At 45.6% G+C, this 16,105-nt stretch overlaps 1 protein-coding gene across 4 annotated transcripts in view; it reads right to left on the minus strand.

The window, feature by feature from the left end:
- flna (filamin A, alpha (actin binding protein 280)) overlaps positions 1-14,402 on the minus strand; it is a 29,877-nt gene extending 15,475 nt beyond the window's left edge. For 2 of the 4 annotated variants that reach the window (XM_076983812.1, XM_076983811.1), the window contains exons 1-8: positions 14,220-14,402; positions 10,879-11,346; positions 2,732-2,983; positions 1,947-2,044; positions 1,473-1,620; positions 1,199-1,395; positions 912-1,074; positions 523-723 (exon numbers count right to left, since the gene is read on the minus strand). In XM_076983812.1, the coding sequence (XP_076839927.1) occupies positions 523-723; positions 912-1,074; positions 1,199-1,395; positions 1,473-1,620; positions 1,947-2,044; positions 2,732-2,983; positions 10,879-11,254 (1,435 nt within the window). In that variant the 5' untranslated portion in view covers positions 11,255-11,346; positions 14,220-14,402. The remainder of the gene's footprint in view (positions 1-522; positions 724-911; positions 1,075-1,198; positions 1,396-1,472; positions 1,621-1,946; positions 2,045-2,731; positions 2,984-10,878; positions 11,347-14,219) is intronic. The other 2 variants (XM_076983810.1, XM_076983809.1) reach the window with 1 other exon arrangement.
- Between the last annotated feature and the right edge of the window lie 1,703 nt (positions 14,403-16,105).

Consider the following 16,105-nt stretch of genomic DNA (forward strand, 5'->3'; position numbering starts at 1 on the left):
CTCCCTAGGTTTCCACAGAGATGAAGGAGATGGCTATATTGGTAACAATTGTTTTTCGGATCTGTTCTGTTTAGAATCGCTCACTGTGGCTACATGAGAAGATGTCAGCTGAAAGCAGAGGCGGGATGAGTTTGGTTCACAGAAACCATGCAGCACATCAACAGTAAGCAAGCAATGTACCCAACACGGGGTACCCAACAGATCCATGGGCACAGGAAGAGACTCATCCAGAGAGACAGGAAGAGAGATCACCAAATAGATGACAGTTGTCCTTCAGGAGGAGAGATCGAATCAGCAGGGAAAAAAAAAGTTGAGAAAAAGAATGAGAAAAGCAAGAGACACAGAAGACAAATCATGGTACAACGTTCCACAGGACTGCACCAGCCTAGGCGCCAAAAACATCTTGCAGGTACATGTCTAGCGGACATGACCATTAGTGCCCTACAGAATCATCTACCACAGCCTCATTAACGCTTCTTCCGAGCCCCCCTCCCTCCACCAGTTCTCCTGTCTGCTTCTCACCCTCGCCCACGTTGACCGTGTAGGGGCTCTTTGAGATCTGGCCTCCAGCAAACGTGACGTAGATGATGTGCTGGCCCTCCTGGGTGGGTCTGTAGGTGCAGCGGTAGCTGCTGTTGCCCTTGTCCTCAGTCTGGCACTCCACGCCGTCCTTCTTGCCACTTGGGTCCACAATTACCACCTCAACTTCTCCTACTCCCGCACCTGAGACAGAAGGCACCCAACACTCAGTATATTGGAATGGGGAAGGTGGATTACATCTTCTCTCATCATCAAGCCCAAACTGATGGTTGTTGAAGTCAAGCAAAATGCGCACATCATATAATTCCATTAATTGGAAGTTTTTCCTTTTTTATTGCCATTTGTTGCTCACTACTGCAAGAAATGCTCACCGGCAGTGTAGACATCGAAGTAGGTGCTCTTGTTGGCGATGTTGCCCACAGCCTCTAGGCCAGGCCCCTGGGCAGTGACCTTGCTGGAGTCTCCCTGAGCCATCCCCACATCTACTTCAAATGGGCTCTTAGAGATGTGTAGCCCTGCAAACAGCACAGTCACCTAGGGGGGCAGGACACAGGTCAGAGGTCACCACTGTGACTGGCATGAAAAGTAAATTGAGGCTCAGACTGGCTCAACAGATAGATAACTTGGAATGCACGTTAGAACATGACCCATTGTGTACCTTATGAAGCCCTGTGACTTTAGGAACATACACTACTGAGTATGTACGATTCTTGTCGTTGTTGGGAGTGACTTTAGCCTCCTCGCGGTGGCCGGCTGGGTCCTCCACGTAAACCAGCACCTCTCCCTGGCCTGCGCTGATGGTTTCCACGGTGAACACTGCCTTCTTCATCACCACATTACCAGTGGGCTCGATACCTGAACACAAACAGCATTTGATGCGCAGTGCCACACACACACACACACACACACACACACTTCAACGGGCACCATACCTGGCCCGTAGGCGCGGGCCTTTTTGGGATTGAGTTTTGGGCGCAGGGGGGCACCAGGCTTTAGCTTGGCTTTGGGGAACTGCGACAGGTAGGTCATGACAGAGTGCTCATCCACGTTAGGGTCCACAATCTCCTCTGGGGTTATGACCTAATGGAGAGGAAAGAAAAAGCATGCGCCACAAAAACACGTGACTTGCTGCACATCAACTGGCACGAAAGGAAAACGGCCAAAAACATCCTGTGCTTGAGTCATAAGCAGGGCCCGTCTCGTATGACACGAGACCACGTGACAGACTGTGGCATGAAATTGTGGGCAAAAGATACCGCAGCACAAACACCATTTGCAGCAGACTGCAAGCAATGCACGAGACATGGCACGCAGTCAGCGAGTAGTAGCATCAAAACGCCCCAAGATTCTTAAACCATTGCCCCACACAATTCTTTTGTGTACATCCATACAAACACCATGGTTACCTGTGGAACCCCCAGCCACTCGTCAGCCTGTTGCATGGCCTCACGGGCATTGTCCACCGGTTTGGTCTGATCCCACGAGTCCCAGTCTGGACACAGACCTACAAAGTCGCAAAACAATATGGTTTAGAGCAGGGGTCACCAACCTTTTTGAAGTTGGGAGCTACTTCTTGGATACCAATTATTGCGGAGGGCTACCAGAGAGAAAGTTGTTGAGCAGGGGGGGTTATTGGGTTCATGTGCGCATGTCAATTGCTAAGCGGGAAGACCGCTAGCAACCGCGGACAATCGCTAATAGCAGCAAAAACATAAACGATGCAGCGGTTTGGTGCATGGCAATATAGTGAGCTGTTTTTAAAACGAGCCCGCGGGCGACTCATAACGTCCTCGCGGGCGACATGGTGCCCGCGGGCACCACGTTGGTGACCCCTGGTTTAGAGTAAGCCCTCTATGAACATCAGGTCAGAGGTGGCAAAAAGCTAAGAATAAAAATCCAACTTTTCAGCTCTTGATGGCCTTGATTAAACATCCAACAACCCACCACACACGAATGCTGTTCAAAACTCAACATTCAAAAATGCATTAGTTCTCTTAAATTTGCGATTTCTCTGGCCATGTTGACCAGCACATGGCTGCAGCAATGTCCTTCAAAATGCTCCAAGTGCCAACATGCCCAAAACGTAGAGAGACCACAGGCCCCCATCACCAGGTGGCCAGGTGGCTGTAGGCTAGAGATCAACTCCCTCCTCTACTCCCCTCCAGTTCAGCTTGGTGACCAAGGCCCTTACCTGGAGCACAGCTGTCCACCAGAGCTCCCAGGGCCTTGCCCGACTGCCAGTCGCGGCTGAAGTTGGTGATGGGCAGCTCGGGCAGCTTGTTCTGGATCCAGCCCAGGAGCCTCTGCTTGGGCGTCTTCTGCTTGGCATCGTCTGTGTCTTCCTCCTCGTCCCACATGGGCATGGAGATGGAGTAGTGCAGGATAAGGGTCCATATCAGGCCCAGGATGAGCTTGAGGTTCCCATCCACAATGGCCTTGCTGTCTGTAGGGTAAGGAGACACAGTGAGGGAGTAAGAGGAAGCAGAGGGAAAGCCATGGGAGTAGAAACATCAGACAGGAGATCTGAGACAGAAATGAGTGTTGAGGGACGCTAGTAAATGTTCCTCCACCATCTTGGGGCTTTTTGCACAGATTAAATTCTCACTTTATAAGGCAGCATAATTTATTTTGATGGAAAATGTTTCAGCTGTTGAACAATGAAAATTGACCATCGTTTCCAAAAAATGTAGATCTGTATCAAACTATTCTACATTCAGCAAGCATTTTTTTAAATAAACACACGGGCAGAAAGTGGCGAATTATGTGGTGGGGTTCATTGGTACCCTCCCATCTTTAGGCAAATCCCCTTTCCTCCCCCAGTAGGAGACCTCACAGAGCAGAGCATGCGCAAGAGATCGACCCATAACCAGGCCTACGGTCCAGCAGAGGCGGACCACAACTCCTACCTACTCCACCCTGATGCACGGCTTAAACCCAGTGAGGTCCAGCTGTGGAAACAGCACCACTCGCACTTCCCCATTTACCTCAGCACTCCGCAACGGCACACGCCCATCCGGCTGTGTGGTTGAGTAGCAATGCTCCGAGTCACAAGCGCTTGCATGGCGGGTCATGAAAGCCTGAGATTACACTGGTTCAACCCCTCCACCACCACCACCACGTGGACGTCCCCTGCAGCAGAGCGCGCACGGATCTTGGCGAGAGTTTAGTCGACAAGAGGAGGATGTAGATAACCCTTGGCGATTACAGGCTGTTACAGCATGCACTCAGGGTGGAGTGTCGAGAGCTCTTCCTGTTCTAACTGAAGCGCGGTCCACCGAGGATAGACTTCAATTCTCCACGGACGAGACATTTTTCAACACGACATGGCCACTCCCTCTCGGAGCAAACAAGGGATGAACGAGTGAATCATCTTTTTGGAATTCAGACGTGGAGGACATTTGCGCAGGCGTGCAGGAGGGTTTTGGACATTCCCATAGCACCGACCCACTGCTTTTGTGAGCAGAGATTGGTCAGCATCACCCAGCCTTAGATTTCCAAGAATCCGCCTTAAATAGAAACCTAAACCTCACTGTATATTTTGAAATCTTGCGCAACAATTTATGCTGCTCATGACCCTCACTCCACTTGGCCTTTTGTGCCATGTGAAACATGTGCAATTTCCTTTTCAACAAGCCTCTCATTTAAAAACACTCTACAAACCCTCTACCCCAACCCACTAACAAAATAGAAAATAAAAATTCTCTGGCTTCTGTCAAAAAACCTACTGAACTCTAAACCATTTTCCCTCCAGACTGAAGACGCCTGGAATTTTAGGCCACAATTTAGGAATTTAAACCGTAAGGAGGGGTAGTTATCCTTCAAGCCCTGGGAACGGGGATGGGTACCTAACCTACAAATCTGATATGTGACTAGCCTACTCTTATCTAGTCACACCGTGAAGGTCAGGCTGCGGTGAGAAGGGTGTGGGGGTGTATGGGTGCAACACCACACCCTCATGACAGTCACCATGACTACACATGCATGTGAAAATGCATCTGCAGGCAGCCTTGCACAAATGACAGAGGGTGAAGGTGGGGGTGGAGGCAGCGGTTGGGGTGGGGGTGGCAGGGCAGGCTGGAGCTTGCTGGAGGGCCCAGGGGGCATGCTGAGCTGCAGGGTGGGGAGGGTGTGGCGCTCGCCCCTTGGCCGCGCTCTGCTGCATGCCGTGCATGTAGGTGCAAACCCCGGGTCGGGGGCACAGCTGGGGCAACAACTGCAAACGCACCACCGCAGTTACCCAACGCCACATTTTTTAATGGTTGATGGATTCTGGTCACCCGCAGGCATGTTTGCTAGGCTTAAGCAGAGCTCACTGGCTCAGGCAGGGGGTAAGACTTACACAAGGGGTACAGCAGTACCAGTACACACTTTGGTCTCTGAGGCACTGCGGACAAGCCAGTGACTGGTGATATTCAGTACAGGGACAGTCAAAGACCTAGGCATGTTGGTCACCTCTTCTCTGACAGATGACATTACATATTTTGAGGAAGTAAACTATGTGTGTGGTGTGTGTGTGTGTGGGGGGGGGGGTGTATAGGAGGGAGGCTACTGTTTTAGTAGCATTTGTTTTGTTGTCAAGGGCCAGGGGCCTAGTGACGTACATCACAGAAGCAAACATACGAAACATGACTGGAATCTATACAGCAGCACTGCCACCACGCCAGTCTCAGACCTTTTTTGGACATGGATAGTCTGGGTTGGCCATCAGACGTGGGGGGGGGGGGGGGGGGGGGGGGGGGGGTAAGAAGGTTGGCCATTCTGGCAGAGCTATTTCAGAAGGCTGACTCATCACTTCTGGATATGAGCACAGATATTCCTTGGGACATATTCCCATGACTCACCGTCTCTCTGGACCTCCTAAACGACTACAGTGCCTGACATCACTGTTCAACTCTGACCCCTCACCCAGACCTCTGATGCACCATGACGTGAACCACAGCAAATGCATTACATGGTGCCTAGGGGGTCTGGGCCCACCCCACCACACCAGATCACATCAGGAGACCAAACGGGCACATCCATTCTGGCGAAGGTCATCTCTGACTCGGAGCAGGCTACTACTGTTGTCTGTGCTAATGTTCAGGGCAACAATTATTGGAGGCCCAATTAAAGCTCAGTGAGGGGGCAGTAGTGCTAACAACTTGGCTGACGGGGAAAGCCTCAGGAAATTGCCCGCATTCCTGTAGGGTCTTATCATGCAGTCTGGGCCTCTGGTTTGGACAAAGAAACAGGGCACACACAATCCTGAATGGAGAAGTGTGTGTGTGTACGTACAGTGTACAATTAAACAGAGCCTCAAACTGAATTAAAGGAATATAAAAGAGGATGTCTGCCAGCATGGTCTAGGACTGCTTGCGAATGCAACAGTTGCTTCAGGGTGGGGGGAGGGGGTGTGGGGGTAACCCTAACCCCTCAGCAGAACTATACAGCACAGGAACGCCACAAAGTGCCACATTGCCACACAGGAAAGCCTTTTTCAAAACCTAGCTTGTCCAACAGGCGCTTTAGAGAACGAGATATCCACAAGCAAACTTCCTCTTTCTTTCCTTTCTGCCGCTTCCAGATGTCCCTCCTTCTCCTGACTCCCTCCCTCTCCCTGCCCCCTCCCTCTCCCTGCCCCCTCCCTCTCCCTGCCCCCTCCCTCTCCCTGCCCCCTCCCTCTCCCTGCCCCCGACTGCCTCCCTCTCTTTTGGAAGCATTCCCCCCTGGTTTTTTAGCCTTAAAAGGGCAGAAGCAAACTTGATCCTGGCAGGCCACCCATTTCCCTGCATAGAGGTGTCTGATTACACAGAGAGGGGGAGAGAAGGAGGGAGAGATGGTGGGAGGGAGAGAAAGGCAGAGTTAAAGAGGGGGAAGGAGGAGGGAAAAAAAGGCAGCATAGAACACTGAAAACTGCTGTGTTTGGCCTTTTGTAAAACCCCATATTGACAGTGTGGATCGTAGTTTGGCTCCTAGTGTTCTGTGGCTGGATGGAGCAAAGTTCCATCAACACACACACACACACACACACACACACACACACACACACACACACACACACACACACACACGAGCGATGAGTAGGTGCTTGTGTGTATCCAATTTAAAAGGAAGCCAGCTAATCTGAACATGTCCCATTTGTGCAGCTATACATTCCAACTCAATCAGCAGCCAGTGTGTCGTAATTTTAGTCTCCGTCCACTGAACCCAGCAGGTAATCAGATGTCAGATGTCACTTTTGGTGGCATAGAAGCACGGGACATGGGGAGAACACCACCAAACCCAAAAACGTCACCCCATACCATCTCCAATACATACAGCTGCAATAAACCAGGACCCATATCAGCAACACTGCTGTAAACGTGTACAGATGCTACAGTCTAGGAGGACTAAGCAATGGTTTTGCCAAACACACACCAGTGTTCCCAGGGAACACTTACTCCCATGTTATTAATCTGCACAACAGCACACAAACCTGATGGGAAAGAGCCACCGACCAGTCAGGCTCACCATCACTCTGCAGCACACCTTCACTCAGTTAGCCTCACAAACTGAAGTCACTCGTATCTGCTGACCTGGGACTCAGGAGTCCTGTAGTCCCAGCAGAACAGGTGAAAACTACCATCACCTGAACAACAGTTCTGAAACCACTTCTGTCCATCGGTGTGGGTCTTTGTAAGGCTTTCCAAACATTGAGAAATGCTGGTGAATCACACTACTCTTTTTTAAATAGAGTATAGTGTGTAATATATATATATATATATATATATATATATATATATATATATATATATATATATATATATATATATATATATATATATATATATATAAAATAAATAAAAAGAAAAAAAATTAAATCAGTTGCACATAAAAATGCAACTGCTGAATGAGTCACCAAGACAAATTCTGTACTCCTGTTCTAAGCCTGACCACATCCATAAAAAAAAAAGTCTGAGATGAAACATGGATGAAAGTGTCTGTGCACGCTTCTACCAGGTACTTTCCATCGTGGTTGGCACAGGGTGACCTTCTCTTAATGCACCCCCACACCCACCCAGTTCTCTATCGCCGGCATGAGAGAGAGGGGAGAGAAGGAGAGAAAAAGAAAAAAAGAAAAAAAAAAAAAAAAGTCACTATGCCAGATCCGCTATACCAATTACCTGCTCCTCCTCTTAAACACACTGCATTGCTCCACGTTACACCAACCTTTCTAGTTACATAAAGCTCCAGCACCACACCAGTCCTCACACAAGGGTTGGGAAGGAACAGGAAATCCTGGCGTTAGCCGAGGAACCTCTGGTTCCTCCACAGGCTGCAACCAATAGCCACTCTGCGTGGCAGGAGCACGGAGAATGATAGGAGTTAACAATCTAAAGATAAACATGTACGTCTTCAAAACTGGACCCAAATGCTCAACCAGGCTATAGCGTTGGCATAGAGTTAAAAATCCCAATAAAAGACATTAACAAAAAGCAGAAGAGCAAGAATTAATGTAACACAGATGGCGTAAGCAAAGGTCAGAGCAAGGTGTTGAATATAAGCTAGTCTTGAATATAAATCCTTTTATAATCCTAAAGATCGTCTCCAGGAGCAATACTGTTCATTTCTTAGGTCTCATTTTAAGTGTGCTTAAGGTGCTGTGCCTTATGAGGGTGGAACAGGCATCTTTGCAACAGCCCTAAAGCAGAGTACTCTCTGTAGTCAATAAAGCCACCCACACATCACCTCATCCTAAATCCAGATGTACTGTTGTAATGGGGCAAACAAGTTCAGCAAATACCATTTCATACACTGGTGGGGTGTGAAACAGAACTTGTATTTTGCAAAGCCAGTGATTAACCTCTACCACCACCCACCATCCTCAATATGTTTAATGGGCCTTTTGACTCAGGACCTGATTTGCAAACAAGCCAAGTAAAACAGTGTTACACCTGTGCACACCAGTAATCTTTATAGTCACTGATGCCTGCAACCATTGCAGGGAAACTTAAGGGCATCTTAAGGTCCACACCATTATATTTGCTTCGTTGACAAGGTTGGCGTTCCATTAATGGTTAAATGTGTAAGCTTAGGACTCTTCAAAAAGCTCGACTTCAGCAGCAACCCTGAGTCAAGTTCTATCCTGAGAGCTATGCAATAAGGTCCAGGCATGTAGATTAAGCAACTCCACAACAGACAGCATAATCACACAGCCACACCCAGACATGACTGCTCAAGACGGAGGGCATTTCTCCCTAACTATGACCTGAAGTCATGTCTCCAGCAGGTGTGCACACACAGATTCAGTAAGATTGATGGAAAGATGGACATGCCTTATCCTAGCTGTGAAAGAACACATCAGTGTTACATCTGTGACAGTAGAGTAACTAGCAGCAGGACCTAAATGGAGCTCTTTAGGGGCTCGCAAAGAGGATCAACTTGGATTCACGTTAGAACAAGTAAAATACACAGGGCAAAATTCAGGCCACTGCTCGCCATCACTACAGCACAGACAGCAGTCAGCTCATCGATGAGGAAGACTGCAGCACAAGCCACACATATGAACCCCCATGACTCAAGTCCCGGGTCAGTGCGTGTGAAAGCCAGGCAGAGTCAAGTAGCTGAATCAAACGAGCTTCCTCCATCTGTCTCTTACTACGATAAACACAAGCAGACACAAAAGTGTTACACTGAATCACCTGAGGTTTTAGTGCCCAATATCCTGCCACAGATGTGCTTTCTTGGATTGCAACACTTATCAAAGTGTTTCCTTCATCACTCCAGGGCCTGCAGGGAATCTGGCTATACAGGAACAGGTATGTACATACCTGACAAACCAACCACTGGGCACTGGGCAACCCCCTAGGTCTATGGGACCCCAACAACCACTGGGCACTCCCCTAGGTCTATGGGACCCCAACAACCACTGGGCACTGGGCACCCCCCTAGGTCTATGGGACCCCAACATGTTTAACCAGATACAGTAGACTAGTACACTGTTTGAAGTACGGACAAGAGTGAAATGAGACAGCGGTGGTTTACGAAAAACTGGATATGAAATCAAAACAGGACAACAGAGGACGAGTCCGTGCCAATGTCTCAATGGTACGTGTGCTTTCCAGTAGCTCTGGCACTATTAAGGCAGCTGGGTAGTTGAACACCCTGTACATTTAAATCAAATTTAAACTGTTAGTTCCTTTAGCAGTCCTACTTTGCAAATGTTGTAGGTTGAAAACGTTTTACAAAGACAAAACACACCAGTGTTCCTGAAACATTCACCAAGGACAGAATGTAAACTGATAACCACGTTTAGGCCGCAAAAGCGGGTTTAGCCCGTTTATCAATGGGATTTACTTAAATTAGCCACCATGACCTAATCTCACCCACTCCACCTTGCCCATAGTGGACATGTCTAAGAAATCACTGTGGGTTTCATAAAAGTCCAACTATGGTGTGTGGTGAATTCGGCAAGGAAGACAGGCATGCCCTGTCCTGGATGTTTTGTAAGAAACACGCAAGGCGTGCATCTAATTAAACAAGTGGAGACAAGACCTAGACAGAAGCCATTTAAGGAGTTTTGTTTGCCACAGCACGCATGATTTGATCAATGAAACGCTATAAAATCTTTCTTCAAATAAGAAACCGGTGAAAAGAGGGGCCTGGAACTATGGAAAAGTTTGGGATGATGCAAACATTCAATGACAGGATTAACTCCCCACCCTCCTCGCGGACGTTCAACGTTTGGCAGAACTTGTTTGTTGCAGATACAAAAATACTCGCGGTGTTCCAAAACGTTAAAATCAACAGGGTCAAGTCATCGATCGAGTCAACAAATAAAATTAATAATAAAACGTCGGGCACGACCCCTAAAAGTGCTTTGGGCTAAAAAAGTTTATCGTTACAGGTTAAAGTTTCTTATCACAGCAAGATAATCAGAATGATCTCGCTTACAAATACATTCAAGTACATTCCGAGCCAAGTGCTGGCTGTAGTAAGATACTACAGCATTAAGTCACATCGGATAATCGAAGTCGACAACTATACATATTCGTGGCTTCCAACTAGGCCCAATTGTCCAGAACTCTTGCCTGGTAGTGTGGCCTAACTTGGCTTTTCGTTCCCAAGTTCATCAATAGGAGCGTGTTCTAGAAAACCTAGACATCACTACGTTTCTAAAAACTGACCCAATTTTAAAATTCACATTCGTGGACTTCATCGAGAGAGAAAGAGATGCAAGAAGACAGTCAGACAGCAAAACACTTTAAAAAAAAGTTACTTGCTCCGAAAGTTTAAGACACTGTTGAGAAAACATCCTGGGATCAGTTATAAAGCTGAGATGAGAAAACTATACTGTGAGAGAAAATGAGATTCACATACCTATCGAGACCAGTTTAATGTTCTCCTTGTCGAGGAACTCCAGAGCCACAGAGACGTTCTCCAGCTGCATCTGCCTGAACGTGGGCCGCTGGTTGTACTTACGGAACATCTTCTTCTGGCTGAGCACCTCAAGCAGCCCGATCAGCCGGAGCCCATCGCTCAGGTCCGTCTGCAGGTTCGCTATACGCTTATTCACACATTTCAGATGTTCGTTGCACCACCGAGTAAATGTGTTTTGCTGGATCTTTTTCCATGGTGCGTCTTCAGCCAGATCTTTCTCCGTAGCGGGCATGTCTGCGTCCTTATCCGGGGAGAGAGAGGCGTTGGATACGGGAGAGCCAGCGCTCGACTGGTGGAGGCGTGCGAGTTGACTCATTCTTATTGACTCTGGGCTCCCTCGCTAGTTCGCCGTCTCGCTTTTAGGGTGGAGTCTTGAATTATCGGACTCGTCTTTGTAATGTTCTTGAACTACAAAAAATAGAAATAAACAAATAAGGTGCACGAAGTGAAGAAATATCAGGGAAAGTTACATATTAAAAGTTATTTTATAATGTGGTTTGTTATTCAGCACGTGACAAAATTAAAGGTTTCGTTTCTAATAAAGAGGTGGTACTGATTGGAAAATGAAATGAACGTGCAAACCTTGATTACGTTACATTGATGTTTAAAAAGGGGGGGAGGTCGTTACTCTTTGTGGACAAGGAATGTAAGTGACAGTTTATGCGTTAATGAGGTTGGCAACATAGCCAGCCAATTTCCTTTCTTTAAAAAGGGTATCACCAAAACAGGCAATTTTTCAGCCAGTTTTTCTGGATTTCATTTTTTATTCGTAAAATAAATATGAATAGCATTTATGTTTACACGACTTTATTCATATTTGAGAGTTTATCTGTCATCATCTGGAGTTTCTGGGAAACATTTCAGTGATGTCATCACAAATAAAAGATGCTCTGAAATGAATATGAAACATTCATCTGTTGACGTATGTCCAATTGTGTATACATATGGAGGAGTGTCTAGATGTCTAGTGTCTAGAAGTCTAGATTCCCCCTCACATAGAGGAAAAACGAACAATGGATGATGAGGAAATGTAAATGTGGTTATCTTAAATATCTATGGAATATCACATCATAAGGTTATTGGCAGAATATGTATCCTGCTTGTATTTATTAAGTGGGAGCAATTTAGCAAACAGCTCTGATGCATTAATTTAGCCTTTTACTAAATAAGGCAACTAAGCCAATACTGCATGGAGGACACCGGTCATAAAGAATGTTTTCCTTTGGCCTTTTTTTCTGAATTTGCCTCCACTCGAGAATGTAAGGAATGCCTACCATCTAACCACTGATGCCCCCTGACCCCTAAATAAACCACACCATAACAAAACCACAGTAACCACAGTCCTGTCCTGTCCTGTCTGTCTACATCTGTCTGTCTCTGTCTCTGTCTGTCTGTCTGTCTGTCTCTCTCTCTCTCTCTTGTTTGCACACACGCGTATGCACACAGACGCCTACAAGTCAAAACGAGGACATGGGCAAATTAGTTTAACACCTAATGTGAACATTAAGATAAGTTGGTGATTCATAATGCTCCTCAGTTTTGTATTCGAAACTCAATATAAACGTAATACATGTCCAGAAACACTATAGAAACAAAACAAGCCACATATTCTTGTCCGTTATCACGACAAACTCATTTTGTATTTGGCGCCATCTGCAGGATGTAAGAATTAATAAATAAATGGGAATAAGTGATGAAGTCCGGTAAATCACACCAGAAGTCAACTTCATTATACAGTCCATAAACAAGATACAGTCCTAAAAGGAGTATACCGAGAAGCTTTACAGAAAGGGTATTTATCTTAATATATTCGTTGTGCCTCGTCATATTATCTCAATGTTTATTTAGTCGTAGTATATCTTAAAATGTCCTGTTGTAAAACTGTGTTTTTTAAATTTTCCACAATAAGCAGTGATGCTAAAGAGGTGATATAAGGTCGTATCTGAAAAAAAGAAAAACCACAGCTATCACATCATGAGCAAAGACATTTGTTCAGGGTGCGTGCTGCTGCAGCGCCTCGCGTGCGCATGGCACCCTCCTGTAAGCCGCGCCTGCGCTGCTCGGAACGGAAGAGAGCTGTTTGGTTAACCCACATACTGTTGACCACAAAGCGCGCTATCTCGACGGAAGAAATGAAAAACACAGATTGCAGCCCACTAACATTATGGCTGCCTCGCTGCTTCCGAGATTACTTCGAGGATATGTATTTCAAAAAGATCTTACAAATAAACCAAACTCAAACCACTTCGTAACAAATAGCATATTATTGCGCGAATCGTTAAACGTAGAGTATTGATTGTATCTGCTCGATTAACTGAATCGCAGCCCACGTAAAAGGCCATACCTATATATAAACTACAGGTTGTTTGCTTGGTGCATTCCTTAACCTCGTTGGTGCTGTAGCTGTCGTCGAAGTCCACTCAGGTGAGCAGTTTCCAGTGCGTAATTCCGAATGAACTTAGGGGGGCGCACTCCACTTTCACATCAGTGGCTGGACACAGAGCGGACCTTTCCCATATTTTCCCTTATTTGGTGAGGAGCCTTTAATTAGATTACGCGGCTGACGCGTGTAAACTCCTGTGTAGTGCCAGATGATTTGTGTATGTCAGTGCTTTACACAAGTCAAAGCAAAGGCCACTTTCAAGAACAGGAACGCTAGTCAGTGTGAGGTGATCCAGAACTGCATAAAGCACAGCACAAGCGGAGGACAAAACCAGTTTAAGCGCATGTTATCTGCTGTGGTTCAGACACTTGCTTTCATTTGGTAGGCCTACAGTGATATGCATTTCATTTTATTCAATGGTCAAAAGTAAAGGTTAAAAGATAGAACAGGTTTCACTGCTATAGACATCTGAACTGGCTGAGATGTGCCAGTCGGAACATCATTCCTATAATCCGTTGTTCCGCTTAGTTTGTCTAAATATAAATCATGTTTTCAAAACCACGAACAGACGATGACAAATACTTGGCAACCCTGGCGTATAACCCCTAAACAAACTTGGACCTGAATTTAAAACACACTCAGTCCCCCAAAGTCCGACTGTACAGTAACAGCTCACAATTTAACTTAACCGTGGTCCAGCCGCTGTCTCAACCTTGTTAATTTAGTTATATTTAATGAAAACAATACAAGCGGTGAATCATACCGATACGTGAAAGTACCTCTAATTGCTTTACAACCACCAACGCACTGTAATTGCATAGCTCCGCTCGCAGACAGCTTGAGTTGCACAAAGTTACATATTACTATAAGATAAATATGGAAGGGAGAACTTTCTTACACTTTTTGTTGATTTGCAAATTGCCTTCAAAAGGGTACCTTCTTCTTCTGTATCCTTTATGAATTTGCGCGTAGCACAGAGAAAAATGTACTATCTCCGTGTCCCTCCCTCCCGGACCGACAGAGCCTCCCTGGGGGAAATGCTAGTTCGGTGAACTCCAGAAAGAACACTAGTGACACCCCTTGGCCTTTTCTATCTCTTTCTCTCCTTCGTGTCCCTAATGCAAGAGCCTTAATTGGTAAAGTATCAAAGAGGAGGGGGGATCCTTTTCCAACCAAGTGAGCGCATTTCTGTGAAAGGCTGACGTTATACCGGCGACCGCGCCTTCGGATTTTAAAGGTATGATGTCACCCTGTTCTGCGCGCCTGTATCAGCTCCATCAGCGCAGGATGTCTGTGGGCTGTTTCTTCTCAGGTCGCGCTTTTAGACAAAGAACCCTCTTAATAGGAAACACTCACAAAAGTTGTAGTTTTATTTTGAGGCTTCGATAAAAGTTATGGACAGGGCTTCGGCAGTAGTCCTGTCAGATAAATGTAATAAATAAATGAACGATTGTGGACCAGCGCACGACTGGTCTAATCCAATTGCTTTAACCAAAATGAACCGTAATTTATGGCTCGGTATATGGCCTGGATCTGTTTTTACACGCAAACATTTCCCAAAATCTGCTCACTCGTGGCAGAGTCTGAGTGTGTATCTGTGTGCGCGCGCGTGTTTGCATAAGTGTGTGCGTAAGTGTGAATGTGTGTGAGAGATGGAGAAAGAAAGAGGCGTTGAAGATGATGATGATGATGATGATGATGATGGCTGTTGTGCAACATTCTGAAACTTTTAGGCAGTATTTCTTACTGGCGGTTATGTAATTATAAAAATAAATGCGTGAACCCTTACTGATTCACTGCTGTTTGTCAGCTATGTTTCAACCACGGTGTCATGCTGCAGCCTCTTCTTTAGTTCAATCAACAACAACAACAACAACAACAACAGCAACAGTTATTATTAATATTGTTCTTCTTCTTCTTCTTCTTATTATTATTATTATTATATTAATATATCAATATTACTATCATTTTTTATAAAGCAAATTTCAAGATGCTTTTAATACTTTTTTAAAACAAAAGCAATTAACAATATCAGGAGAAGCAGTAAAAGCTGTAGCAAGTAGAATAACACTGAGTTAACAATTGCGATTTACGTTTTGATGAAAAAAAAGTACCTGAAGTTTGAACTGTTGAGGTAATGCTCTCCAGAGTTTGGTAGCTATGACTCAATGACACTGAAGCCTCAGACTGAGTTCTGGGTTTTGTACGAACGATAATAGGAAGGTCTGAATTAAGAAATCTGCAGTGTAGCAATGGGCAAGTCTGTAGCATGGTTTTAATGTGGTGATTAGTATTTTAAATTGGATACATGTTGTAACTGGAAGCCAGTGAGCTACAGAAGGTGTGCACACGTGAACTAACAAGTAATGTTTAGGCAAGATTCTGGTTTTGTTTTACTGTGTCATTAATGATGGATTCATTGATGTCTGAAAAATGTTTAAATGTTCCTCCTGTGCAGTTGAAGGTGAGCACTCAGAAGAGAAGACTATATCTTGGTATATTTGTTGCCTGTTCTGTACAAAGATTTGTTGTACGGACGCATCACCAGATATCTGGAATTATACCAAGGCATAGCATTACAGTTCCTGATTTGTGGTGTAATATATTGGTCTTATTGGTTAAATCAAAATGCCCATTAGATTTTTATTTCTGAAGACCATCTTGGGATGAAATGTGAATCTGAGACTATTAAAGTAGGCCTCTTATTACATTTGTAGTCTACATGCACTCATGCTGGTAAGTGGTGTATGGGTGTGGGAGGGTGTAAATGCAGGAGAGAGAGAC

This window comes from Brachyhypopomus gauderio, chromosome 21, assembly GCF_052324685.1.
Source record: "Brachyhypopomus gauderio isolate BG-103 chromosome 21, BGAUD_0.2, whole genome shotgun sequence".
In the NCBI taxonomy this organism is placed as follows: Eukaryota; Metazoa; Chordata; class Actinopteri; order Gymnotiformes; family Hypopomidae; genus Brachyhypopomus; species Brachyhypopomus gauderio.